The sequence below is a fragment of the Natator depressus genome, chromosome 1 (assembly GCF_965152275.1).
Source record: "Natator depressus isolate rNatDep1 chromosome 1, rNatDep2.hap1, whole genome shotgun sequence".
NCBI classification, from domain to species: Eukaryota; Metazoa; Chordata; order Testudines; family Cheloniidae; genus Natator; species Natator depressus.
Genome location: NC_134234.1, coordinates 67,633,082 through 67,660,865, shown reverse-complemented (window position 1 = coordinate 67,660,865; position 27,784 = coordinate 67,633,082). Strand labels below are relative to the sequence as shown.

General features: G+C 45.5%; 1 protein-coding gene across 1 annotated transcript in view; it reads left to right on the top strand.

The window, feature by feature from the left end:
• The window catches only part of DIAPH3 (diaphanous related formin 3), a 541,978-nt gene that overhangs the window by 149,853 nt on the left and 364,341 nt on the right, over positions 1 to 27,784 (top strand). The window contains exons 15-16 of the mRNA XM_074961715.1: positions 2,879 to 3,220; positions 4,342 to 4,456. Of these exons, the coding sequence (XP_074817816.1) occupies positions 2,879 to 3,220; positions 4,342 to 4,456 (457 nt within the window). The remainder of the gene's footprint in view (positions 1 to 2,878; positions 3,221 to 4,341; positions 4,457 to 27,784) is intronic.

The window sequence follows — 27,784 nt, the reverse complement described above, 5'->3', positions numbered from 1 at the left end:
AAATCTGATCAAAAGTACAGGGGTCACTAGTGCATTTAAAGTGGAACACCCATGGGGGGGGAGGACACATATTGAAGAACCATAGTTACTGTACAGGGTGAGTAACGATTCTTCTTTTTCCTCCTCGTCTCCCGGCCCCACCTCCACTAGGCCAGTAGGAAATTAGTTTGGTTTGACATGACTTGTTCTTGAAAAATCCATGTTGGCTGACCCTCATAATCCTATTATCTTGTTGCTTAAAATTTGATTTTTTTCCCCATACCTTTCCAGAAGTGAGGCTGACTGTTCTATAATTCCCTGGTTCCTCTTTGTTCCCCTTTTTAAAGATAGGTGCTATGTTTGTCCTTCTCCAGTCCTTTGGGGCTACACATATCCTCCATGAGTTCCAAAAGATAATTGCTATTGGTTCTGAGATTGCTTCAGCTTGTTCCTTAGGTATCCTAGGATGAATTTCATTAGGGTCTGTTGACTTGAATATATTTAACTTCTCTAAATATTCTTTAACCTGTTCTTTCCCTGTGTTCCTTGCTCTTTGTTGTTAATATTAATTGTGTGGAACATCTGGTCACGGTTTTATAGAAGACTGAAGCGAAATAGACATAGACCTCAGCCATCTTGATGTTGTTAGTTCCGCTTCCCTGCTAAGTCGAGGATCTACACTTGCCTTCCTTTTTCACTTGCTGTATAACTTCATGATCACTTTCACCCATTTCATTATCACTTTCATCTTGTTGTTTAGACATTTATAAAAGATACAGAGAGAGGATACAGAGGGACCTAGACAAATTGGAGGATTGGGCCAAAAGAAACCTGATGAGGTTCAATAAGGATAAGTGCAGGGTCCTGCACTTAGGACGGAAGAACCCAATGCACAGCTACAGACTAGGGACCGAATGGCTAGGCAGCAGTTCTGCAGAAAAGGACCTAGGGGTGACAGTGGACGAGAAGCTGGATGAGAGTCAGCAGTGTGCCCTTGTTGCCAAGAAGGCCAATGGCATTTTGGGATGTATAAGTAGGGGCATAGCGAGCAGATGGAGGGACGTGATGGTTCCCCTCTATTCGACATTGGTGAGGCCTCATCTGGAGTACTGTGTCCAGTTTTGGGCCCCACACTACAAGAAGGATGTGGATAAATTGGAGAGAGTCCAGCGAAGGGCAACAAAAATGATTAGGGGTCTGGAACACATGACTTATGACGAGAGGCTGAGGGAACTGGGATTGTTTAGTCTGCAGAAGAGAAGAATGAGGGGGGATTTGATAGCTGCTTTCAACTACCTGAGAGGTGGTTCCAGAGAGGATGGTTCTAGACTATTCTCAGTGGTAGAAGAGGACAGGACAAGGAGTAATGGTCTCAAGTTGCAGTGTTGGAGGTTTAGGTTGGATATTAGGAAAAACTTTTTCACTAGGAGGGTGGTGAAGCACTGGAATGCGTTACCTAGGGAGGTGGTGGAATCTCCTTCCTTAAAAGTTTTTAAGGTCAGGCTTGACAAAGCCCTGTCTGGGATGATTTAGTTGGGGATTGGTCCTGCTTTGAGCAGGGGGTTGGGCTAGATGACCTCCTGAGGTCCCTTCCAACCCTGATATTCTAGGGTTCTATGAAAAGAAACAAACAACAAATCGACTATTGCAGGAACTCTCCATTTTTCTGGTCAGTTATATAAATAAGAACCAGTAGCTAAAAGTGTATTTCTGATGTCTATAATATTGTCAATCAACTCTTTATTAAATATGTTTAAAACAACTTACAACGAATTTGTCAAAAGTGCAGAAATTATAGTTTTATTTTAGATTTACACCAATGTTAAAAAAGGCATGTCTCCATATGCTCTAAGTGCCTTGGACATAGAGAGCTGTTTCACTATTAAAAAAGTGTTAATTGAATAACTTGTGTTACAAATACCAGTAAAACTCATAATTGCCAAATGCTACTTGAACAGGCACCTTGCTTTTGTTACACCGCTTTTCTATTCCTGCCTTCGTTCTTTTTTTAAAATTTCCAATAGCAGATCCAAGGGTAGTTTTTCTGGAGTTGTCTTCCATGTCAGTTTCACTTTTACTTTATGGAACCTGTTCTGAGGCTTCTTCTTTCATATCAGCTGCTGGTTGGTATGTGCCTAATAAGTTTGAAGCACACCCTCACCAAATAGTCTCTGATCAATTTTCACTCTGCTATGGATCAGGCACGTTTAGGATATCACGGTATTGATTTAACCTTCCAAACCCAAAGTGATGTCATCTTCACAACTGTTAGAGCCAGAAACTTACTATTTCATTTGCAGAATCAAAACTTTCTTCTAAGAATGTGAATGGCTTTTGTCTAGGAAAACAGATTTTTTTTACTGGACCAAGTTAGTCCCAAGTGATGCCACTGGTTCTGGATCCTTGATTGTTGGAATAGTTCTTTCTGAGCTGTAGTAGCAGCTTGAGGATCTGACCGTCTTGATTTTGGTTTGCTTCAGACTCTGGCTGGTTTAGATAAAAATCCATCCAGGAGCAAGAAAAATTATTCTTAGAAATACTGTGAAAAAGAGCTCTTTCTAAGCGTAAAAAGCTTGCCTCTCTCACCAACAGAAATTACTTTACCCACCTTATCTGTTTTAGCAATTGTATCACGTCCAATGAAACAAGGTGTTGAATACAGTATCTCTAGTTACGTTTTTGTGTCTGCTTCTGAGTCTAAATTGTGTTTGCAAGACGAAGAACTTTTATTATAAAAGATATGGATGTAACGAGACCATGTCTGTTTCAATAAAATTCATATTTCATTGTTTCATGGAGGAGTCTCACTGAAAGTATTACTTTTCTATTTATTCTGTAAATATGAACCTTATGGCACTCAGTTTAAGAAAATGAGTGAATAAATTTTTTTTCTCCCCAGTATGACTCATTACCACATGGATCAGATGTTCATTTTTTACCATCAATACAAGGAGGCACATCTATTCCTCCACCAACTGCTGCAGCACCTGAACAATTACTACCACCTCCCCCACCAGCACCTTTTAATGGGGCAGTGCCACCTCCGCCACCACCTCCACCACTGCCTTTTTTGAAGGGCTCGGGAATGCCTCCATCTTTTGGTGCACCACCACCACCTCCTCCGCCACCAGGCTTACCTGGAGTACAGTGGTCTCCGCCTCCACGTACATTGCCCTTTGGATTGAAGCCTAAAAAAGAATTCAAACCTGAGATCACCATGAAAAGGCTCAATTGGTCAAAGGTAAAACTTAAATGTGGAAAATTTCTGGTGCCTAATTTAACATAGAAATTATAGTAATTTGGCATTGCCAGATGGGTAAGCTGTGTAGAATGAATGTCAGTTTAATGAAAATATAATGTTGTATCAATCTCCTATTATGCTTTACTTTTTCTTTCCTCCCTACTCTTTCCTCCTTCCTTCCTCTAGGGAGTTCTGCTTCTGTCAGTATTTCCATCTTATCACTTGGTCGTCTTTAAAAATAATCAATTTTTAAAAAATCATTATCCTTTATATTAATACAAATGTTTGGACCAAAAAACTCAGTGTAAAGAGTTATCCATAGGAAAAATATAGCTAAAATAGAGTATTATATTCGTGTTTGAATCAGTTGTGTTCAGAGAAGGTCTCCCTTAAAATTGATGATATTTTAAATCTACACTGATGTCAAATTTTCTATATTTATATTCAGCGCACATTTAACCCCTTAACTAATAAGGTAGTACTGATAAAATACTTTATATTAAAATCTTTGTCTATAGGCATTTGTCATGAGCGCTTCAACAGAAAAGTCAGATTTATGCTAAGAATTCTAAACAAAAGTTGATAAAACTCAGTTTGTGTTAAAGATCTTGGTGTTTGTATTGACATCTTCTAAACATTAGAATTTAATTTCTTTTAAACAATATCTTTAGTACATTAATATATTTTAGATATACCGTATTCTCAAAATTAGAAATCTTTGTAGTTGTGAAAACAGTGATTGAAATACTCTATGAACATGCAGCCTTTCAACTGTCCAGTTATTATTTTGTATTATCGTACCACTTAGGAGTTCTAGTTGTGGACCAGGACTTCATTATGCTAGGTGTTGCACACGCATGCAACAAAAAAAGACAATCCCTGCCTAAAAGAGCTTACAATTTAAGTACAAAACAAGGGGCAACAGAAGAACAGATGGATACAGATAGATGAGAGTACCTGGAAACAATGAGACAGTATTGTTCAGCATGGTAGGCAGCAGTCTTAGCAACCAGCTGCTTCACCATTGTTATGTATTGTGTAGACCTTACAGCAAAGTAGAATTTTACGGAAGGTTATGCTACATATTTACAAGGAATCTTTGATATCTCTTTGATTTGCAGATTAGGCCACATGAAATGACTGAAAACTGTTTCTGGTTAATAGCAGATGAGGACAAGTATGAGAGCGCTGATTTGCTTTGCAAACTGGAGCTTACGTTTTGTTGTCAAAAGAAAGGTAAGTAGTTCATTGACTTGATTTACTACTTTTAAAGCTGTATTTTCTAATCAAACAAACCATTTGTAATCACAGCCTACTAATTTTAAAGAATAGTATATGTATCAACTACTTTGACTCTCCGTATTTTACATGAGAGCACATAAAAAATATGTAATCAGAAAAATAGTAAATTTTAGAGTCACACTTCATTTTTATTGAAGAAGTAATAGTCTATCCCATCATTTTGAAAGCAGTATGTAATGTGAGAGTTAGAACAAAAATTTCAGTGAAAAACACCAAAATGCTTCCTGGTATTTTCAGACTATTTTGTTCCGTCATATTTAAGAGTATCTGTTCATACAATGTAAAAAGATGAGCTATTGACAAACTGGTGAGTCTCAATGTAGAGTGCAGAAGTTATGGTGTTTAGCTTGCAAATATACGTGATTTATTGATGCACCAAGGATACAGACATGCCCACATTGAACAAATATTGCAGCAATTAAACTTGTGAGTATAATTGACCCAGGCTTTCCCAGAAACAGTTCTTGGTAATCTTTTTTCACAAGGTTCCCTCCTTCCTACACATAAAATCGTGCTCTTGTTCAGTCTGTCCCTGACCCAATTTTTTTAGGCCTGTGGAAAGGTCAGCTATCCCACAGATAATCAGAGGGCAGCCCCCTCTCTAAAGTAGTTTCATGTAGCCTGCTCCTGGTTTTCTCCTCTTTCTCTCCATTTGCTTTCTGAGTATGTTGCAACCAAGGATTTCCCTTTCAGAGCCTGTGGTTGTGTGTTGCTACCTTCCTGAACAGGAAAATTAATAATCTCATGTCCCCTTGACATCTGAGAATCTGAACTGTGAGCTGTTTCCCTTGTCCCAGAAGTGGGGAGACAGACCAGTAGATTTGGTGGCATCTATGGGTTAGGACTGCCCTTGGCAGAAATTCTCCAAAGTTTTCACTTTTTCAGTGACAGGGCGTATTTCTATCACAGCTATATTGAAGTATGCTTTTAAGGAGATGCCAAAATAGAGATTTGTAAATCTTCACTAACACTGCGTGTTGAGGAAAACACTGACATTCTATACTGATACAGAAATAATTGTTTCTGTACCAAGTTAACTATGTATGAACCTACCATCAGAATAATTATTGTGGTGATAGTTTTTATTTCTTATGTGCTAGTGGCATGGTTTCAGATATTGATGTGGTATTAAGAAGAAAAGGAGGACTTGTGGCACCTTAGAGACTAACCAATTTATTTGAGCATGAGCTTTCGTGAGCTACAGCTCACTTCATCGGATGCATACTGTGGAAATTGCAGAAGACATTATATACACAGACACCATGAAACAATACCTCCTCTCATCCCACTCTCCTGCTGGTAATAGCTTATCTAAAGTGATCATCAAGTTGGGCCATTTCCAGCACAAATCCAGGTTTTCTCACCCTCCGGCCCCCCACAGACAAACTCACTCTCTTGCTGGTAATAGCCCATCCAAAGTGACCACTCTCTTCACCATGTGTATGATAATCAAGGTGGGCCATTTCCTGCAGAAATCCAGGTTTTCTCACCCCCCCCCCCCCCCCACACACAAACTCACTCTCCTGCTGGCAATAGCTCATCCAAACTGACCACTCTCCCCACAATGTGCATGACAATCAAGGTGGGCCACTTCCAGCAAAGCCCGTTGCCAACTGTGCCCACATATCTATTCAGGGGACACCATCACAGGGCCTAATAACATCAGCCACACTATCAGAGGCTCGTTCACCTGCACATCCACCAATGTGATATATGCCATCATGTGCCAGCAATGCCTCTCTGCCATGTACATTGGTCAAACTGGACAGTCTCTACGTAAAAGAATAAATGGACACAAATCAGATGTCAAGAATTATAACATTCATAAACCAGTCGGAGAACACTTCAATCTCTCTGGTCACGCAATCAGAGACATGAAGGTCGCTATCTTACAACAAAAAAAACTTCAAATCCAGAGTCCAGCGAGAAACTGCTGAATTGAAATACATTTGCAAATTGGATACTATTAATTTAGGCTTAAATAGAGACTGGGAGTGGCTAAGTCATTATGCAAGGTAGCCTATTTCCCCTTGTTTTTTCCTCCCCCCCCCCCCCCCAGATGTTCTGGTTAAACTTGGATTTATGCTGGAAGTGGCCCACCTTGATTGTCATGCACATTGTGGGGAGAGTGGTCAGTTTGGATGAGCTATTGCCAGCAGGAGAGTGAGTTTGTGTGTGTGTGTGTGGGGGGGGGTGAGAAAACCTGGATTTGTGCTGGAAATGGCCCACCTTGATTTTCATGCAGGTTGTAAGGAGAGTGGTCACTTTGGATAGGCTATTACCAGCAGGAGAGTGAGTTTGTGTGTGTGGTTTTTGGAGGGGGATGAGGGGGTGAGAGAACCTGGATTTCTGCAGGAAATGGCCCACCTTGATTATGATACACATTGTGAAGAGAGTGGTCACTTTGGATGGGCTATTACCAGCAAGAGAGTGAGTTTGTCTGTGGGGGGGCGGGGGCGGAGGGTGAGAAAACCTGGATTTGTGCTGGAAATGGCCCAACTTGATGATCACTTTAGATAAGCTATTACCAGCAGGAGAGTGGGGTGGGAGGAGGTATTGTTTCACGGTGTCTGTGTATATAATGTCTTCTGCAATTTCCACAGTATGCATCCGATGAAGTGAGCTGTAGCTCACGAAAGCTTATGCTCAAATAAATTGGTTAGTCTCTAAGGTGCCACAAGTCCTCCTTTTCTTCTTGCGAATACAGACTAACACGGCTGTTACTCTGAAACCTGGTATTAAGAATAACAGTATTGTTTGGATTAACAGAATCTGATCCCTTTGTTATGTTGCAAGGCAAGAATTACCTGTATTTCAGGGTGATTAATAAGTTATAATTTATTAGGATTGCATCCAGAGATGCATTTCATAGGCTTTTGCAGAACAGATACCTTGAGAAACTTGCAGTCTAAAATGCAGATGTGATGGTGAAGATGAGAAGAACGACAGCGTGAGATTGAACATGGCTGTATTAACTTCGTGGGGTGACTGTTTGTTTTTTTTTCTTTGTAAAGAAGTTTTTTGTTTTAGTTCATTTATTGTAGATTCTATGCCTAAAGTGAGTTTCTATGAGATACTTGAATGAGGTGAGACTGGTGGCTTGAGAATTAGGTATATGGAGGGTATCCCTGACATAGGGAGTAGCATGGGAGTGGCAGATGAAGGTAATGTCATGCCTCATTGCCTTGACAAAACTGAGTAAGTGCTGGGGACAGCATAGTAAATCAGAGCACTGGTTGAGCAACATTGCCCCTTTATCTCCTTCAGAGTCTGGACAAGAATTCTGAATTTATTCTTTAGATTGCATTAGGTGCATTAATAGATGAGTCCTTGTTTGTTTATTTGGTAGAAAGGAATTTGAATGAGCCAATAAGTTTACTGAAAATGTTTAGTAATTTCAGCTGCACACTTACTAACCTGTGAAAGTTTTAGTAATAAAATTGTTGAAAGCTAATGACAATTTATTTTTTTGTAAATGTCTGTTGTTTTTTTTAATTTTTCTTAAACTTCACACTAACCCCATCCCTTCTAGATTTGTTGGTGCTAAAATGATAAGCATGTGGCAAAATGGCCTGAGCCAAAGAAACCAAACAAACCTGCATTCACTTTTACATAACTCACTCCTCCAGCTACCTATGCAGTATTGCTTTTTCAGGAAAGCACTGTCTGACTGGCACCATTCTGAAGTCTCTGTTTTGTATGTGCTTAGTTACATTATTCTCAAAAGGCATGCCACTGCAACAAACATAAGAGCAATGTATGCGAGGCTGCTTGTTAACTGATCAGAGTTGAAAAAAAATCAGATTCGGGGAAACCAACCCTGTTCTTTTTTGAAAGCTGGTTCCTGTCTGTATTCCACTGTGGGGTAGGCATGCGCTCTATGCGCCTGGAGTAGGAGAATTTTGAAAGACATGTCCATTGGCATGTGCATGTGCCCTTGCTTTCCTCCACTGTCCGGAGCTCTCCTCCTTCAAGACTTCATGCTGTACGTATTAAAGATTGTGTTAGTGTTTTCTCTATATAGTTACTCTTAAAGATATAAAAACTATAGAAAAGTTTTTGTAGTTTGATTCCTTATCTCTGGGGCAACCCTCCCCCCATCCCCCCATACACTCTCTTTTCTGGGTATCGGACTATGCCCAGAACTCAGGGCTTCAAGAATTGTCTCCTGCCCTCATTCCTTTTGGTCAACAGTGACTATCTGCACTGCTTGTACTGTCTTGGGGAAGCACACGTCACAGGTAAGTGCAATATTTGCTGCTCCTTCTCTGGCAGTATCCATTAGTCATGGGAAATTAGGCTTAGAAAATAATTTACAGAAAAGGCCAAGAAGCCACAGTCGGACCTTGGCCAGGGGACCCTTCCTGTACATCAAGCTGAATCTACATGGAATGCATGTCTGCCACGATGTCCAGCTCTGCTACAGGGGAACCTGTAACCCATCAGAGTCTCATCAGAAAGGCAGAAAACACTTGCACAAATATAAGAGCAGTTCCTCTTCTTAGTTGGCTACTCCATATAAGTGAAGCAAACCTACTCTGTCAACCTCCCAGGACATACTAACTCTCAGAGCCGGGGCTCTTTCAGTATCAGACCTCGTTCTGGTAACACCCTTTCCATCGGTACCATCAAAGTCGAAATCTCAGGATCGGTCAGGTCTGGTGTGATCGGAGTTGCTGCCAGTGATTGGTAGAAATATGAAGTCTCTCTCCTCTGACTCCTTTGTGATGAGTGAATTGGACCCCTTATGCTCCAGGGAGGTCAGAGACTTGTACCACATCAGAGAAAGTCTTTTCTCTTCCCCAGTCATTGGGACTTTCCCTAGTAAGGGTCCTCCATTTGAGCCAAGAGCAACTTGCTCGCCTCTCCTCTGCCAGAAGACACTCTTTCTAGTGGCTATAACATCTGCAAAAAGAGTCAGTGAATTATAAGCCTTAATGGTAGAACCTCTTTATACTCAAGTCTTCAAAGACAAGATGTCCTTAAGGACACATCCAGACTTTTTATCTAAGGTAGTTTCATCTTAACCAGGTTATTGACTTACCTATATTTTTTTCTCAAGCCACACTCCAGTGTGAATGAGCAGCATCGCCATATGTTAGATGTGAGGTGGTGCTTGCTGTTATACTTGTACAGACAAAACACTTTCTTCTTCTTCAAGTGCTTGCTCATGTGCATTCAATTTGTGTGTGTGTGCGTGCTTGCCACGTGAACGGGTGCCGGAAGTTTTTCCCTCAGCAGTGTCCGTAGGGGACCGGCTCTGGCGCCGTCTAGAGTGGCGCACATACTGTGGTATATAGGGCGCTGCCAGCTCCTCCCTCTCTGTTTCTTCTTGCCACCAGTGATGGTGCTGAAACTGTTGCTGCTTCAGCTAGTGCTGTTGCTTTTTCGTTTTCGTTTGTACGAACTCAATGATGCTTGTATTATAGTGTATGTAGTGTTCCTGTTAGTGTTATTAAATCCCTTAGCTATAGTTAGACTTTGTAGGTCCCAAACGGGACTTTGCCTTGGGACGGGGCATGCCCCAATCCCCAGGCTTTAAGACCTGTGATTGCTGCAAGAGGCCCATGCCCATTAGCGATCAACACAACAGCTGTCTGCATTGCTTGGGCGAGGGGCCCATTAGTGAAAAGTTCAAGATTGGCAAGTCCTTCAAGCCAAGGACTAGGAGGAGCGCGATATTTGTTTAAGAGCGCTCCTTATGAAGTCAGCCCTTGCCCTGGTACCGGAGCAGCGTGATCTCGGTATACAGTGCCCCACTGGGACCATCCACTGTCTGGCACTGGTTCCCATCCGTGGCTCCGGCCAAGAACACAGTGCAAGCTCGGTTTCCAACCTCACACAAGGGAAAGGATAAGACTGGGTGCGAAAAAGTTCCCGTCCTGGGCAACTCTTCACCCACTTCGGGAACTCGGGCCCAAGCACCGGTTGAGCGATGTAGCCCAGCCCACTACCTGCCAGCCACCCCAGACAGTGGTGGAGGCCTCTGTCAGCTCTGAGTACCATCCATGCTGGAGGCTCTGCAGGTCAGCACAGGAGATCATGACCCTCCCGGTTCCGCCTACACCAGCTCTTGCAGTTCCCTGGTCATGGGGTAAACCCGCGTTCGGACCACCATGGTTCCCACCGCAGCTGCACCATTCCCCGTTGCAGGGGATGTCCCACCAGCGTTCGCCCTTCTGTAGCCACCACGCCTCTGACCGTGAAAGGCAAGCGCAGTGCAGCCCCATTCAGTTCCCAACCTTGGGCATGGGCAGAGAGGCTCGAGGCACAGCTCACTGGTGACCAGGTGCAGACCTCTGGAGGCACGCGCCCCCTGACAGGAGTACCGGTCCTGGCATCCAGTATCGCCGAGACCCTGGTACCGCTCCAGAGACCAGGCAAGGGATCGATGCTACCATTCCTTGGACTGTCACTGATCCCCCAGAAAGGCATCACCGCGTGTGTGCTCTTCCTGGCACCAGGCCCCTCCTGTTTCCCGGTCTCGTGCCTCATCCCAGTACAGTTCATCAAGTGCAAGACGTAGATGGCTGGCTCCAGGCTGTTGCGGATCCGTCGAATGCTGCTAGTCCCCAAGACCCTGTTCCAGATGGGACTCCAGGCGGAGTGACCAGCACCGGTTGTGACAGAGCCACCTTTCCACTCTGCGCTGGTTGCCTGGGAGCAATGGCTCAGGATCCGGTTCTGGTTTGGAGCGAGGTTCCCTGATTGTGGGACAAGCTCCGGTACCAGTGGTGCTGTCTACATTGTCGGCACCAAAACCGGCCCTGTGGCACCCATGAAATCGGTGGGGGTTCACCCAGCTTTCCCAGGCTGCCCACTTGGTGTCTGGAGCCTTGGAGAGACCAGCTGCCCCTCTCCCGCCCTTCTCTGGTGCATGAAGCCTTGGGTGCAAGAACCCCCAGGGCCACCAATGGTTGTGGAGGACCCTACGGCACCGGCATCTTCCTCGTCTTTGCCAGACAAGGCTATAACGGGGCCTCCTCCCCTGTTTCCTCCGGATGATGCGAAAGCGCACCAGGAACTATTGAAGAGGGTCATCACCAACCTGGGCCTTCAGGTGGAGAAGTTAGAGCAGTCCTTGGACTCTCTTAGACGTCTTCTGCTCCACAGCACCGGCCAGAGTGGTTCTGCCCCTTCATGAAGGAGTTTCAAAGATCACCAATGCCTTGTGGCAAACTCCTTCCTCCTTGCCCCCCATCTCCAAGAGGGCTGATACTTTGTGTCATCGAACAGCCACGAGTACCTGTACACCCATCCTGCTCCCACTTCCCTAGTGGTAGGGGCGGTTAACCACAGGGAGCGGCAGGGTCAACCCAGAGATACCCCTAAGAATAAAGACTCTAAGAGACTAGACTTGTTTGGACATAAGGTTTATTTGTCCTCTCGTCTCCAGTTGAGGGTGGCCAACCATTAGGCCCCCCTGGGATGCTGTGACGTTCCGCTCTGGTGTTATCTGGATGGGTGACCTGCTAGGCCTCTCTTACCTTTGACTCTGGGAGCCAGCCTTACCCTGCTCTGCTGTGAGAACCCCCACTCCTGGGTTGTTCACACACACCCTCTGGCATGTAAGCTGATCCCAGCTACCTGCAAGCGAATGACACTAGCCAATATCTCCAGTCCCAGACACAGCCCTAGGAAACTCCATCTTACAGTGTCGAGTAATGCCTGCTGGACTTTGTAAATTAGTCAGTTTAACAAAGAAATTGATAACTGGCTCTGTGGATGAAGGGAAAGCAGTGGACATGTTAGTCCTGGACTTTAGCAAAGCTTTTGACATGGTCTCCCACAGTATTCTTGCCAGCAAGTTAAAGAAGTATGGGCTGGATGAATGGACTATAAGGTAGACAGAAAGCTATCTAGATCATCGGGCTCAATGCGTAGTGATCAATGGCTCCATGTCTAGTTAGCAGCCGATATCAAGCGGAGTGCCCCAAGGGTCGGTCCTGGAGCCGGTTTTGTTCAATGTCTTCATAATGATCTGGAAGATGGCGTGGATTGCACCCTCAGCAAGTTTGCAGATGACACTAAACTGGGAGGAGTGGTAGATAAGCTGGAGGGTAGGGATAGGTTACAGAGGGCCTTAGACAAATTTAGAGGATTGGGCCAAAAGAAATTTGATGATGTTCAACAAGGACAAGTGCAGGGTCCTGCACTTAGGACGGAAGAATCCCATGCACTGCTACAGACTAGGGACTGAATGGTTAGGCAGCAGTTCTGCAGAAAAGGGCCTAGGGGTTACAGTGGATGAGAAGCTGGATATGAGTCAACAGTGTGCCCTTGTTGCCAAGAAGGCTAACGACATTTTGGGCTGTATAAGTAGGAGCATTGCCAGCAGATGTAGGGACGTGATCATTCCCCTCTATTTGGCATTGGTGAGGCCCCATCTGGAGTACTGTGTCCAGTTTTGGACCCCACACTAAAAGAAAGATGTGGAAAAATTGCCAGTGGAGGGCAACAAAAATGATTAGGGGACTGGAACACATGACTTATGAGGAGAGGCTGAGGGAACTGGGATTGTTTAGTCTGCGGAAGAGAAGAATGAGGGAGGATTTGATAGCTGCTTTCAACTATTTGAAAGGGGGTTCCAAAGAGGATGGATCTAGACTGTTCTCAGTGGTAGCAGATGACAGAAGAAGGAACAATGGTCTCACGTTGCAGTGGGGGAGGTTTAGGTTGGATATTCGGAAAAAACTTTCACTAGGAGGGGGGTGAAGCACTGGAATGGGTTACCTAGGGAGGTGGTGAAATCTCCTTCCCTAGAGGTTTTTAAGGTCAGGCTTCACAAAGCCCTGTCTGGGATTGCCCCTAGTTGGGCATTGATCCTGCTTTGAGCAGGGGGTTGGACTAGATGACCTCCTGAGGTCCCTTCCAGCCCTGATATTCTATGATATGTACCAGGATTGTTATCCCAGGGGGAGCCTCTGACAAACTTCAGACCAAACATACTGCTGCAGGTAGAATAAACAAACAGACATTAATTATAAAGATAGTCTTTAAGGGTATGTCTACACTATGAAATTAGGTCGAATTTATAGAAGTCGGTTTTATAGAAAGCGTTTTTATACAGTCAATTGTGTGTGTCCCCACACAAATGCTCTAAGTGCATGTAATCGGCGGAGTGTGTCCACAGTACCAAGTCAATAGTCAGGAGCTGTTCAACTACAGGCTGAGCAAGTGCAGAATGGTGGTAGAATGTGCATTTGGACGTTTAAAAGCGCGCTGGCGCAGTTTACTGACTCGGTTAGATCTCAGCGAAACCAATATTCCTACTGTTATTACTGCTTGCTGTGCGCTCCACAATATCTGTGAGAGTAAGGGGGAGACGTTTGTGGCGGGGTGGGAGGTTGAGGCAAATCGCCTGGCTGCTGGTTTCACACAGCCAGACACCAGGGCGGTTAGAAGAGCAGAGGAGGGCGCAGTGCGCATCAGAGAAGCTTTGAAAACCGGTTTCATGACTGGCCAGGCTACGGTGTGAAAGTTCTGTTTGTTTCTCCTTGATGAAACTCCCCGCCCCTTGGTTCACTCTACTTCCCTGTAAGCTAACCACCCTCCCCACCTCCTTTCGATCACCGCTTGCAAAGGCAATAAAGTCATTGTTGCTTCACATTCATGCTTTCTTTATTAATTCATCACACAAATAGGGGGATAACTACCAAGGTAGCCCAGGAGGGGTGGTGGAGGAGAGAAGCACCAGGAGGGGTGGTGGAGGAGGGAAGGACAAGGCCACACAGCACATTAAAAGTTTAAAACTTTAAAACTTATTGAATGCCAGCCTTCTGTTGCTTGGGCAAACCTCTGGGGTGGAGTGGCCGGGTGGCCGGAGGCCCCCCCCACCGCATTCTTGGGCGTCTGGGTGAGGAGGCTATGGAACTTGGGGAGGAGGGTGGTTGGTTACACAGGGGCTGTAGCGGCGGTCTGTGCTCCAGCTGCCTTTCCTGCAGCTCAACCATACGCTTGAGCATATTAGTTTGATCCTCCAGCAGCCTCAGCATTGAATCCTGCCTCCTCTCATCACACTGCCACCACCTTTCAGCTTCAGCCCTCTCTTCAGCCTGCCACTTACTCTCTTCAGCCCGTCACCTCTCCTCCCGGTCATTTTGTGCTTTCCTGCACTCTGACATTGTCTGCCTCCATGCATTCGTCTGTGCTCTGTCAGTGTGGGCGGACAGCATGAGCTCAGAGAACGTTTCATCATGGGTGCATTTTTTTCGCCTTCTAATCTTCACTAGCCTCTGGGAAGGAGAAGATCCTGTGATCCTTGAAACACATGCAGCTGGTGAAGGAAAAAAAGGGACAGTGGTATTTAAAAAGACATATTTTCTAGAAAAATGGGTACACTCTTTCACGGTAAACCTTGCTGTTAACATTACATACATAGCACATGTGCTTTCGTTCCAAGGTCGCATTTTGCCTCCCCACACCACGTGGCTAGCCCTCCCCCCTCCCCTTGGCTAACAGCGGGGAACATTTCTGTTCAGCCATAGGCAAACAGCCCAGCAGGAATGGGCACCTCTGAATGTCCCTTTAAGAAAAGCACCCTATTTCAACCAGGTGACCACGAATGATATCACTTTCCTAAGGATAACACAGAGAGATAAAGAATGGATGTTGTTTGAATGCCAGCAAACATACACTGCAATGCTTTGTTCTACAATGATTCCTGAGTATGTGCTACTGGTCTGGTGTGGTCAAGTGTCCTACCATGGTGGACGGAATAAGGCTGCCCTCCCCAGAAACCTTTTGCAAAGCTTTGGGAGTATATCCAGGAGAGTCACGAATGCCAGGGCAAATTAATCATTACACATGCTTGCTTTTAAACCATGTATAGTATTTTAAAAGGTACGCTCACCAGAGATCCCTTCTCCGCCTTGTGGGTCCGGGAGGCAGCCTTAGGTGGGTTCGGGGGGTACTGGCTCGAGGTCCAGGATGAGAAGCAGTTCCTGGCTGTCGGAAAACCGGTTTCTCCGCTGGATTGCTTGCTCTGAGCTATCTACAACCTCATCATCATCATCTTCCTCGTCCCCAAAACCTGCTTCCGTGTTGCCTCCATTTCCATTGAAGGAGTCAAACAACACGGCTGGGGTAGTGGTGGCTGAACCCCCTAAAATGGCATGCAGCTCATCATAGAAGCGGCATGTTTTGGGCTCTGACCCGGAGCGGCCGTTCGCCTCTCTAGTTTTCTGGTAGGCTTGCCTCAGCTCCTTAAGTTTCACGCGGCACTGCTTCGGGTCCCTGTTATGGCCTCTGTCCTTTGTTCCCTGGGAGATTTTGACAAATGTTTTGGCATTTCGAAAATTGGAAAGTAGTTCTGATAGCACGGATTCCTTTCCCCATACAGCGATCAGATCCCGTACCTCCTGTTCGGTCCATGCTGGAGCTCTTTTGCGATTCTGGGACTCCATCATGGTCACCTCTGCTGATGAGCTCTGGCCAGCATGGCAAGCTGCAGGTGACCATGCAAATAGGAAATTGAAATTCAAAAGTTCACGGGCCTTTTCCTGTCTACCTGGCCAGTGCATCTGAGTTGAGAGTGCTGTTGAGAGCGGTCACAATAGAGCACTCTGGGATAGCTCCCGGAGGCCAATACCGTCTAATTGCGTCCACAGTACCCCAAATTCGACCCGGCAAGGCTGATTTAAGCGCTAATCCCCTTGTCGGGGTGGAATAAGGAAATTGATTTTAAGAGCCCTTTAAATCGGGGAAAAAAAGGGCTTCGTTGTGTGGACGGATGCAGGGTTAAATCAATTTAACGCTGCTAAATTTGACCTCAGCTTCTAGTGTAGACCAGGGCTAAGTGATTATAAGTCAAAGCATAACAAGTCAGAGTGGTTACCAAAATAAAATAAAACATTACACGCAGTCTGAACTCTCAACCCTTTTAGACTGGGCGGCAACTAGATTAAGCATTTTTCTCACCGCACTGGATATTGCAATCCTTAATAGAGTGACCCAGGTTTAAGGAACAAACTTATCTCCTCTGTTGGAGTCTTGTCTTCTCAGTGTCCTGGTTCCTTGCAGCATAGGTGGGGGCAAGAGAAAGGCCCGGTATGTGTCCATTCTGCCTGTTTTATACTCTCAGTCCATGTGCTTGTAGAACACAAGTCCAGGCATGTCTGTGTGGCATTGCTGAGTTTCTTCAAGCAAGGCTGAGCAATTCCTCTGGTGGGGCCTCATGCAGGTGAGTCGCCGTATTATATCTCCCTTGCTGGACAATGACTGTTGATGTGCTATTTGACACCCCGCCCAGGCGTTGGTTACTTTCCTTGCTGTTGCCTCTGGGGAGCTAATATCTGGGTGATTCCCCAATTTACAGCATGCTTTAGTGACCACCGTACAACACAATTGTCATAACTTTATATGCATTAATGATACACACATATGGATAGAGAAATGACTTTCAGCAGATCATAACCTTTCCCCTGATTCCTTACAAGGCATGCTTTGTATTTGAGATCATGATTATATGAAAATGAAGAATATGGGGATTACGGTATGCTCCCCCAAGGTACAGAATGTCACAGCTCTCCCCTTAGTTTACCGCAAGAGGATTAGTCATCTCGAAGGCAGCTTGTGATATAGTTCTCTTGGCACCCAGCCATCAAGCCATGAGGCAGTGTGCCTCAGTTTCCCCATTCACATACATTTTTCCCAAGAAGTGCTGCAGTTCCATCTTTTGCCCACCAGAGGCCGCTGTGGCACCAGAACAGCCAGCTGCAGAATTTCCTCAGGAGTAGAAATTCGTCCCAGCACTCTGCCTGTGGAGCCAGGTTTGGACAGAGCAGGGCACACAGGGCTGCTGTGGGGATCACAAACTGCAGTTGAGAATGGCTAGTGTGGGTACAGATTGGGGCATGGGCTCAGGAGTGTGTGGGGTGACAACATTTATGGTTTCTCTGCTGTGATAGGCTTTACACCTGTTTACAGGTATTAATTGAAAAGTAGCATTATCATAACGTTTAACATTATGTCAAAATTCTTATCCACAAAACTTAACATTAATACCAAATTTCTTAATTACAGATGGGCGTTTACAAATATCTTTGTGATATCACGCCCTCTGTTCAGATAGTCTGGTTTGAGGTTAGTTTGTTCGTTACCTGTGGTGTCCTTTGACTCTCTCCCGTGTAATCGGTCACTGGCTTTTCTTTCCCTCTTGCGTTCCCTTCTGTGTGGGCTCTTAATTTAGTCATCTTTCTGGCATTTTGATATCTCAGGGTCTTGCAAGATAAGGGTCCAGGGGGATCCTGCGCATTGGCTGGCTCTTTGGGGAGCGGTCTCCCCACCCCAGTACTGTACATATGCAGAAAATCCAGCTCCTCTTTTGGGGTTACCCTGTGTTTCCCCCTCACAGCACTGAGTCCTTCCCTGCCCCCTAGAGGGCTGTGATCTGTGCTCTCTGGGCTAAGTGTGTTTATGCTTTGAGTAGATTCACCTTTTCCCAGCAGCTTTCCCATAATTGCTCTCTGTGTTTCACCAGCCTCGGGGAAAACACCCCCTTTTCTGTCAGTTGGGTCATTTGTGCTCTTTCAAACTACCACCTGGCAATTTCCTGGTCTCAACTCCTCTGCTGTCACAGGTGCTAGAGCTGCATTTTGATGTAAAGAGACAGTTACTTTCGACAAACTTATCAGAAATAGCATCCTGAAAAACTGGGACCTGGATTTGGGTACCTTCTGCCACCCTTTCTCTGTGCCTGAGAGGTCAGCTGTGTGACTGTTCCCCTCCAGGAGGTCAATTAGAGTTACTTCTCAAAACCTGGGTCACAGGCTGAGTGCCTGGGTGCACAGATGCTGACCCAGCCATCCTTCTAGTTTCCTGGGCATCCTGCCCCAAGTGACTGGTGAGGAGACATTCCTGTACCCCCACTATTCCTTCCCCAGTGACCTCCTCTGGGCCCCCTCCTTCAGCTGCAGAACTGCCAGCTAACAACTGGGACAATTTCCTTAGTGACAACACCTCTCCTGCCCCTGCACCTGAGGGCATGTTGCCTTCTGCTGGAAAGGAGCTAGTCTCAGCCCCTCCCATACTTGGAAGCACCCTGCTTCCCTGTGTTAGAATCACAGGAATCCTCTCCCACCTCAATGGTTTCTGAGATCCCCAGCCCCTTCTCTGGGCTCTCCTCTGGGTCACATTGCTCTATGCTCCCTTGAGACGGTTTTGCCTCTGGTTCAGCTGCAACCTGCTGGCAGCTAACAACCTGGACAGTTCCCTCTCTGGCAGGCATTACACCCCCATCCCTTCCTGATGTGGTGTTGCCTCTAGCTGCAGTGCAGGAGTTGGTCTCAACCACCCTCCCACTTGGAAGCATGTGGCTTCCCCCAGCTGCAGAAGAATCAAGGAGACTCTCTACCATTCTCTCAGTAGTTCCTGAGACCTTGCCCTTTACCTCGGGGGTCCCAGCATAACAATCCCTCCTGCTGCAGGCAAATACTTTAACCTGAGCTATGCAGAAAAAATGGTTACCAAGGAGCAGGTTGAACAGGAGGTGATCCATTACCCCCACAGTCAAAACACTTACCAAACCTTCCCAAACCACCTGGATTTTAGCTCGTGGTATGAGGAATCTGCTTTCGCCCACCCCCACAATCTCTGCCATTTGTCCAGGCAACATACTGGCCTTTGGGATCACACTCTGCTTAACCAGAGAGATCTGGCCCCTGTATCCCTCTGCCCCAAATATTCCCTGCCATCAATTTGGACAGCCTTTACATGCTCCATATCTGGTTCTGCAGAGGCTAACCTCACAGAACCAATATGATAGGTTTCAATTGCTTGGAGGGTTTCTGTGTTGAGGACAGCAGAACTAACATGAGATATTGTTTGCCTGCTTCTGCCTAACACAGGGCATTTTATTCCTCAGGTGAGCAGTGAAATTACACTGATAGCACCTTTTGGGCTCTTTTACTTTTACAGGAGATTTGGGATGAGTGTTAGAGGAATGTTTTTGGGTAAGAGAATGTTTAGGCTCCCAACCCCCTTCTCTCTTCCAAGGGGCAAAACGGAACTCCCTTCCCACCAGTTTTAAACCCCGTTTTCTGTGGCCTGCCCTCAATAGATGCGTGATTCTGTTAGAAGGCATCAGCTAAAAAAGCCATCTCATCCACAGACTTTACATGTTTGTTCAATAGACACTGCTTTCCATCAGCCTTACATATGCTTAGGAAATGCTCTTGAGCAACAAGATCCAACATTCCCTCAAAACTTGCCACCTCCTTACCCCTCACCCCAAAATACTTGACAAACACAAAAGTGCAAAACGTGGGGAATGTTTTATGAGAAATTTTTGGTTCTCTTGTGTGTCTGAATTAGCTAAATAGAGAAGTGTTGTAATGAACTTCAGATACTCTGAGAAAAGCGGTTGTTCTGTTTCTTTCCTGCATAGGGCGTCAGAGATGTGTATATCAAATGGGAATTTTTGTGGATTTTTTTTCTTTATATGAGAGAGTGCTCATCCTAAGAAATTCTTCCTTGAATTAACAATTGAATAACTATGGCATAGGCACTTTAATATAAGTTCAGCAGACTAATAATGGTTGATGGTTTTGGATCATCAGTAATGAACTGTATTTTATTCTAATATCACTGTGGCAGGAAAGCAGCTTGCTGCGAGATATGTCATTAAATAGGTTTTAGGACAATATAGTTTGCTGGAAAGAATCTCTTATTTTGTATTCCACAGATTAAGTTCCTGGAATCTAGTGTTTTATTGGAAGAAAAGCTACGGTTCTTGTACAGATAAGTACAAGTTGATATAAAGCACTTTACGTACCATGGTAAATCAGTTTAGTTTGGCTACACTTTTGTAACTGAACATTTGTGAAATAATTGTTCTTCAAGTAATGGCCCTATGAATGCTGCACTGTAGACATGTCTGCATCCCTGTGCTGCTGATCGGAGAATTTTGGTAGCACTCTCCGTTCAGCCTGCACGTGCGCTGTCTTCTCCCCCTTCTCCCTCCTCTCCCCGCTGTTCTCTGCCAGGAGGCTAACCACTGTTCTGCAGGCAAACAATTGCTTCTCAACCATCTTAGCAGACGGAGCCTTAGCTGTCCATTAGCCGACTATTACCCATATATAATTGCTAATTGTTTCTTTACTTCAGCTACCTTTTTGAGCTTCCTTTTTCTTTTTCTTGCTCCTTTATTTTTCATTTTATTAAAAAACCACCCCCACTTTACTTTAAACTTATTTTTCTTCTATTCCATCCACCCCACCGCTTATCTGGGGACCCCCCTGGAGAGAGAGTGTCTGGTTCACCAGTTTTCAAGAAGCATCTCAGTTTCAAAGAATCTATCCCAGTGACTGATGGTCATTCTCAGTGTGTCTGCTGTGTGGGAGAGAACCACATCCCCCAGAAGTGTGTTTTATGCCCAACAATTGAAAGCCAGATCCAGAAAGGATAGAGAACTTAGACTTAAGCTTCTCTTAATGTAAGCGCCCTCCAACCACCCTCAGTGCTGCACCAAGACTCTGAATGGTGGTAATCCTCACTGCAACCCTCTGTATGAAAGGAAGGTGAGTCCAAGAAAACAGCCATGAGCTGCCATACAAGACTTCTGAAAAAAGGGCCGTGAATCCCCACAGCGAGCCTTGACCAAGCCGAAAATGATTTCTGGTTCATTTGGTATCATCAATACTGATGGCACCGAAGCAGTCTAAATCTGGTACCCAAAGCTTGTATGGTACCATCCTGACAGAACGTGTTGGATTGCCTAAGGACCTAATGGGCACAGGCAAGTAATCATCGGTATCGACTGGGCATCAGAAAACTAGAGAATCCATCCTGGGGGAAGGCTCCTTCAGTGTGGACATTGTCATCCGTAGTCTTCCACATGCTAGACACCAGCGGACTACTCAATCCACACTGCATCACCAACTCTTTCGGTGCAGACATTTCGGCACTGCCAACCACTACTGGTACTGACCCCAACAGCACCGCTGGACTTTCAGTACACGACAGACCTTTTGGTGTCAGGTGCACCCGATTTGTTACCGGTGCCCTGGTACCAAGTCTACCAAGAGCTCTAGACTCTCTGGTGATATGCCATGCACCCCATTTTTTAGAGTGCTGAGTCAGACAGTGACCAAGAAGACAGTCTGCTGTTGATCTTCTCATCCACTCTACAATACCCATTTCCCATATGGACTTCAACCATGCTGACCCTCTGGCCCCCACACCCCCTGATATGGGCAGCTGTGGTTCCAGTGTCCAGGACCCTTCCTACTCAATCAATGGCCTTACTGGGATTCTAGCTTGCCCTATCAGGAGCCAATGACACACCCTCCTTTGGCTGCTGCATCCAGGGTGTCCAAGCCCCCTGAATGTTTGAGAGGAACAAGAGGCTGAAGTCGAGGAGGAGGCTTACCCCTTCAGATGAATTTCTCATCTTCATGACCACTGATGCTCCCTCCACTATCATTGGCAGAAGACTTCAAGCTTTGCCAGGAGATAGATAAGAGGGTGGCAGATTGGTTACAACTACCATTACAGGAGGTGATCGAATCGCACCATAAACTGTTGTACATTTTACTTTGCTCTACTTTGTCCAGAGTAGCACTCCCTATTAACGTGGCTCTCTTGGACCCTGCCAAAGTCATATGGCAGACCCCTGCATCTGGGCTGCCAACATGCAAGTGAGCCAATTAAAAAATATTACATGCCAGCGAAAGACACAAAATTTCTCCTCTTCCACCTGTCACCTGAAATCCATCCCCTATGACCAGGACTGGAAGCAACTCAGTCTTTATGGGAGAAAAATATACTTATCAGCCACTCTCCAGTTCCATATTGCAAACTATCAAGCTGTAATGGCAAAATATGATTACATCAACTACTCAAAACTCAATTCCTTTATTGAGCAGCTCCCAGATTCTCAAAAGGACCAATTCAAAACCATCATTAATGAAGGCCAACTAGTGGCAAAGATATCACTCCAGTTTGCACTTGATGCAGCTGACACGGTGGCATGTTCCATCTCCACTGCCATCGTGTTGAGGCAAGCTTCTTGGCTGCAGTCATCAGGTTTCCCCAAAGAGATCCAAAACAACTGCGGAGGATGTTCCCTTTGAAGGCACAAAGCTGTTTGTGGAAAAGATGGATGTTTTCCTTCACTTTGAAAGACTCCAGGGCTTCTCTTTGATCGCTCAGGATTTATGCACCTGGACAGAAGAGAAAATATAATCCTCAGCCTTCGTTCAGGACCCCCCGTCACAATATTCATCCCAACACTCCTATGAACCCCAAAGAAAGAAGACCATTTTCTCCAAACGGAAACCTTTCATTCCTCTACCTACTTCACAGCCTCAAAACAACAATGCCATCCAATGCTGGTAAACCTCTCATATCCCTATGGATGCCATCTCGCCCCATTCTGCAGCATCTGGGAATGAATAGCCACTGACAAATGGGTACTGGAGATTATTCGAGATGGTTACTTCATCCATTTCACCTCACTTTTCCCCTCCCGCCCGCCTACCCTTCCCCATCCCTCTTCAGGAACCCTGCTCATGAGAGCCTATTACAACAAGAGATAACCATTTCCTCAGTGTAGGACCCATAGAACCAGTGCCCCTACGTCTAAGAGGCAAAAGGCTTTTAATCTTGGTACTTTCTGATACCCAAGAAAAAGGGAGTTTGGAGTCCCATACTAGATTTCAGGCTGCTCAACACATTTGTCAAGGCTCAGAAGTTCAAGATGGTCACTTGGGCAACAACTATTCCAGCATTAGAAAAGGGAGACTGGTTCTTGGCCCTTGAACCTCAAGATGCTAATTCCACATTTAGATCATACCATGTCACAGACAATATCTCACATTCGCAGTAGGCCAGGACCAGTACAGAGTAGTCCCTTTTGGCCTCTCCTTGGCCCCCAGAGTATTCTGTCAGGTGCTCTCTGTGGTGGTGCCCACTCATGCCTCCAGGGCTTTATGATACTCTCACCTGGAAAATTGCCTCCTCGGAGTGCATCCCTTTGAAGCCCAGCGTGTTACCCATACCACTCTGGAACTATTCAAGAACCTGGGCCTACAAATCAGTGCACAAAAATCGACATTAATACTGGTACAGAGACTAAAATTCATAGGAGCTACATTAAGTCCATCTGAGCAAGAGTACTTCTCTCTCAACAGATTGCTCAGTCTCTCCATGCTTATAGAGAAGGTGCAATCCAATCCTCAAATATTAGCCAGACACTGCCTTCAGCTTCTGGGGCACGTGGCTGAGGGCACATTGGTGATAGCTCATGCCAGACTTCACATGAGATTCCTCCAGTCATTGTTCGGTCTGTAAACCCAACTGAACCAAGACAATCTAGATAAACTGCTATCAATGCCCATTAAAACTGAATGATTTTTGAATTGGTGGAAAGACCCATCAAACCCCAGCACAGGAATCCCATTTGCTCAGCCTCCCTCATCACTACTACTCACCACTGACACATCCCTCATAGGATGGGGAGCACATCTGAACAATTTCAAAGTGCAGGGCAAATGGTCTCCATGCAAGATATGCCTTCGCATCAATCTACTCAAACTCAGAGTGGTCAGGAACACGTGCTCTGTTCCTTCTGCTGATCAGAGGTACACACACGAAGGTCATGACGGACAATATAGCGTACATGTATTACATAAACTGTCAAGGAGGTGCCAGATCACTCTCCCTTTGTGTGGAAGCACTAAAGCTATGAAACTGGTACCTTTCCCAGAATGTGACAATATCAGCAACCTACCTGCTGGGAGTGTGCAACACGACAATGAGTAGTCTCGGCCGCAAATTCCCATGTGACCATAAATGGGAGTTTCAGTGATGCTCCGACATAGTCCGATGCTGGGGATACTGATAATAGACTTGCTCACTACTTATCAAAACAAGAAATGTCAATGGTACTTCTCCAGAGCAGGCATTGGCCAGTGCTCCATGGGAGAGAGACTCCACTCATGGGACAAGCGGCGCCGTTACGCCTTTCCCCCATTCTCTCTATTGCTGAAAGTCCTGAAAAGAGAAAAAACAACCATCATACTGATCACTCCCATATGGCTCAGACAGATGTGGTACCTTACCTGTCACAATTGCTGCTGTGTCCACTAATGGCTCTTCCAATCACTCCTTGCTATTTCTTGGAGAAGGAGAGAAACACTTCTCATCCCAACCTGTGGATACTATAGCTCAAAGCCTGTCTCTTTCATGGTTCCAGCACATAAAAACATCATGCTCTGAAGAGATACAGGAAATGTTATTACACAGCAGGAAAATGGCTACCTGTCATATTTACCTACAAAAGTGGATTGGATTCTGGATCTGGTGCCAGTCCAAAAGAGTCACCCTGTATGTGGCCACTCTACCTGTAGTCCTAGACTATTGGTTACATCTGAAGAAATTGTCTCTCTTAATTAGCTAGCTAAATGTACATTTAGCAGCAATAGTGACTTTCTACCAGCAGGTAGACGGGTACTCAATTTTTCCTACTTGACTAGAAAGAGATTTCTCAAAGGCATAGAGAACCTCTTTCCCCAACTCAGGCTTCCTACCCCGCAATGGGATCTCAATCTAGTATTTAAAGGACTGACTAGAGCACCCTTTGAATCCATGGCCGTTTGTTTTTTAACTCACCTTTCCATATAGATAGTGCTCCTGACTGCCGTTACCTCAGCAAGAAGGATAGGAGAGAGAGTGGTGCATCCCCCCTTCAGTGGTGGTCTCTGACAAGGTCACACTTAGACCACATCCAAAGTTCAACCTCAGAGTGAGTCCTTATTTCATGTGAACCAACTCATTCACATTCCAATCTTTTTCTCCAAAGCCTCAGCAGGATAATAGGGAAGCCATCCTCCATATGCTCGATGTAAGGAGAGCTTTGGCCTTTTATTTGGACAGGAGAAGAGCTTTTAGAAAATTTCGGAGACTCTTCTCTCGATTGTGGACAGGTTTAGAGGCACAGCGATTTCAGGTCAAAGACTCTCTAAATGGGTTTCGAACTGTATCAAATTCTGTCATCAGATTGGCAATTTTGCACCCCCATCTAAAATTTGCACACATTCAAAGAGATCAGTTTCCTCATCCGTTGCCTTCTCCAAGGGTATTTCTATATCAGAAATTTGCAGAGCAGCTACATAGGGATCTGCACATTTCGTACTTCCAGTTCCAAATGAAGTGTGTAGATGACGGGGCAGTTTATAACTTTGGTGTTTGTAAGTCTGAGTGCTTGTGTGGGCCGAAAATTCTCCAATCAGCAGTGCAGGGACACAGACATGCCTACAGGGGAGCACGCATGTGGGACACATCTGAAAGAACCATTGTTACTACAGAAGAGAAGTAACTTCTCCTTAGTAGGTATTTTAATATTATGAACACTGTACAGTGTCAGTTTGCAGTACAGTAGAACCTCAGAATTACAAACACCAAAGTTATAAACTGCCCAGTCATCTACTTTATTTATTGTTTTTTCTCTGCTGCTGCCTGATTTCGTACTTCCAGTTCCAAATGAAGTGTGTAGAGTACTATGTTAAATGTTAACCACTTAAAAAAAAAAAAGTGAAAGCAGCATTTTTCTTCTGCATAGTAAAGTTTCAAAGCTGTATTAAATCAATGTTCAGTTGTAAACTTTTGAAACAACAGCCATAAACTTTTGTTCGGAGTTATGAACCTTTCAAAGTTACGAACGACTTCCATTCCCAAGGTGTTTGTAACTCTGAGGTTCTGCTGTACTACAGATATTGCAAATCCATTTAAAATATATACACAAATATACAAATCTATATACACACACACATACACATACTTTTGTAGCTTTCTCTTGGGCTTTGTTTCCTTCTCTTGTTTCTGAAGATTGTGGAGGCGGTGTACATCCATCCACAAAGCAAAGAGCTGGTTTCTGTCAATGCGTTCTTTTTATGGGTCACCTGGGATGAGACTCTTTACTCTGCTTTCAGTGCACCTGTTGCAGAAAGTGCGGAGAGTGGACCAATGATACGTCTGAGGGAGAGGAGCAGAAGGAGACTCCGCTGGTTGGAAGGCATGAGATGCACTGTCCTGAGATGGCGGGGTTCCACGACCACCACTCCCAAGAGAAGGAGGCGGGTGGTGGTGGTCGGGGACTCTCTCCTCCGGGGGCCTGAGTCATCTATCAGCCGCCCTGACCGGGAAAACCGAGAAGTCTGCTGCTTGCCAGGGGCTAAGATTCGCGATGTGACGGAGAGACTGCCGAGACTCAAGCCCTCGGATCGCTACCCCTTCCTGCTTCTCGTGGGCACCAATGATACTGCCAAGAATGACCTTGAGCGGATCACTGTGGACTACGTGGCTCTGGGAAGAAGGATAAAGGAGTTTGAGGCGCAAGTGGTGGTCTCGTCCATCCTCCCCGTGGAAGGAAAAGGCCAGGGCAGGGACCGTCGAATCCTGGAAGTCAACGAATGGCTACGCAGGTGGTGTCGGAGAGAAGGCTTTGGATTCTTTGACCATGGGATGGTGTTCCATGAAGGAGGAGTGCTGGGCAGAGACGGGCTCCACCTTACGAAGAGAGGGAAGAGCATCTTTGCGAGCAGGCTGGCTAACCTAGTGAGGAGGGCTTTAAACTAGGTTCACCGGGGGAAGGAGACCAAAGCCCTGAGGTAAGTGGGAAAGCGGGATACCGGGAGGAAGCACAGGCAGGAACGTCTGTGAGGGGAGGGCTCCTGCCTCATACTGAGAATGAGGGGCGATCAGCAGGTTATCTCAAGTGCTTATATACAAATGCACAAAGCCTTGGAAAAAAGCAGGGAGAACTGGAGGTCCTGGTGATGTCAAGGAATTATGACGTGATTGGAATAACAGAGACTTGGTGGGATAACTCACATGACTGGAGTACTGTCATGGATGGTTATAAACTGTTCAGGAAGGACAGGCAGGGCAGAAAAGGTGGGGGAGTAGCACTGTATGTAAGGGAGCAGTATGACTGCTCAGAGCTCCGGTACGAAACTGCAGAAAAACCTGAGTGTCTCTGGATTAAGTTTAGAAGTGTGAGCAGCAAGAGTGATGTAGTGGTGGGAGTCTGCTATAGACCACCGGATCAGGGGGATGAGGTGGATGAGGCTTTCTTCCGGCAACTCGCAGAAGCTACTAGATCGCACGCCCTGGTTCTCATGGGTGACTTTAATTTTCCTGATATCTGCTGGGAGAGCAATACAGCGGTGCATAGACAATCCAGGAAGTTTTTGGAAAGCGTAGGGGACAATTTCCTGGTGCAAGTGCTAGAGGAGTCAACTGGGGGGGAGCTTTTCTTGACCT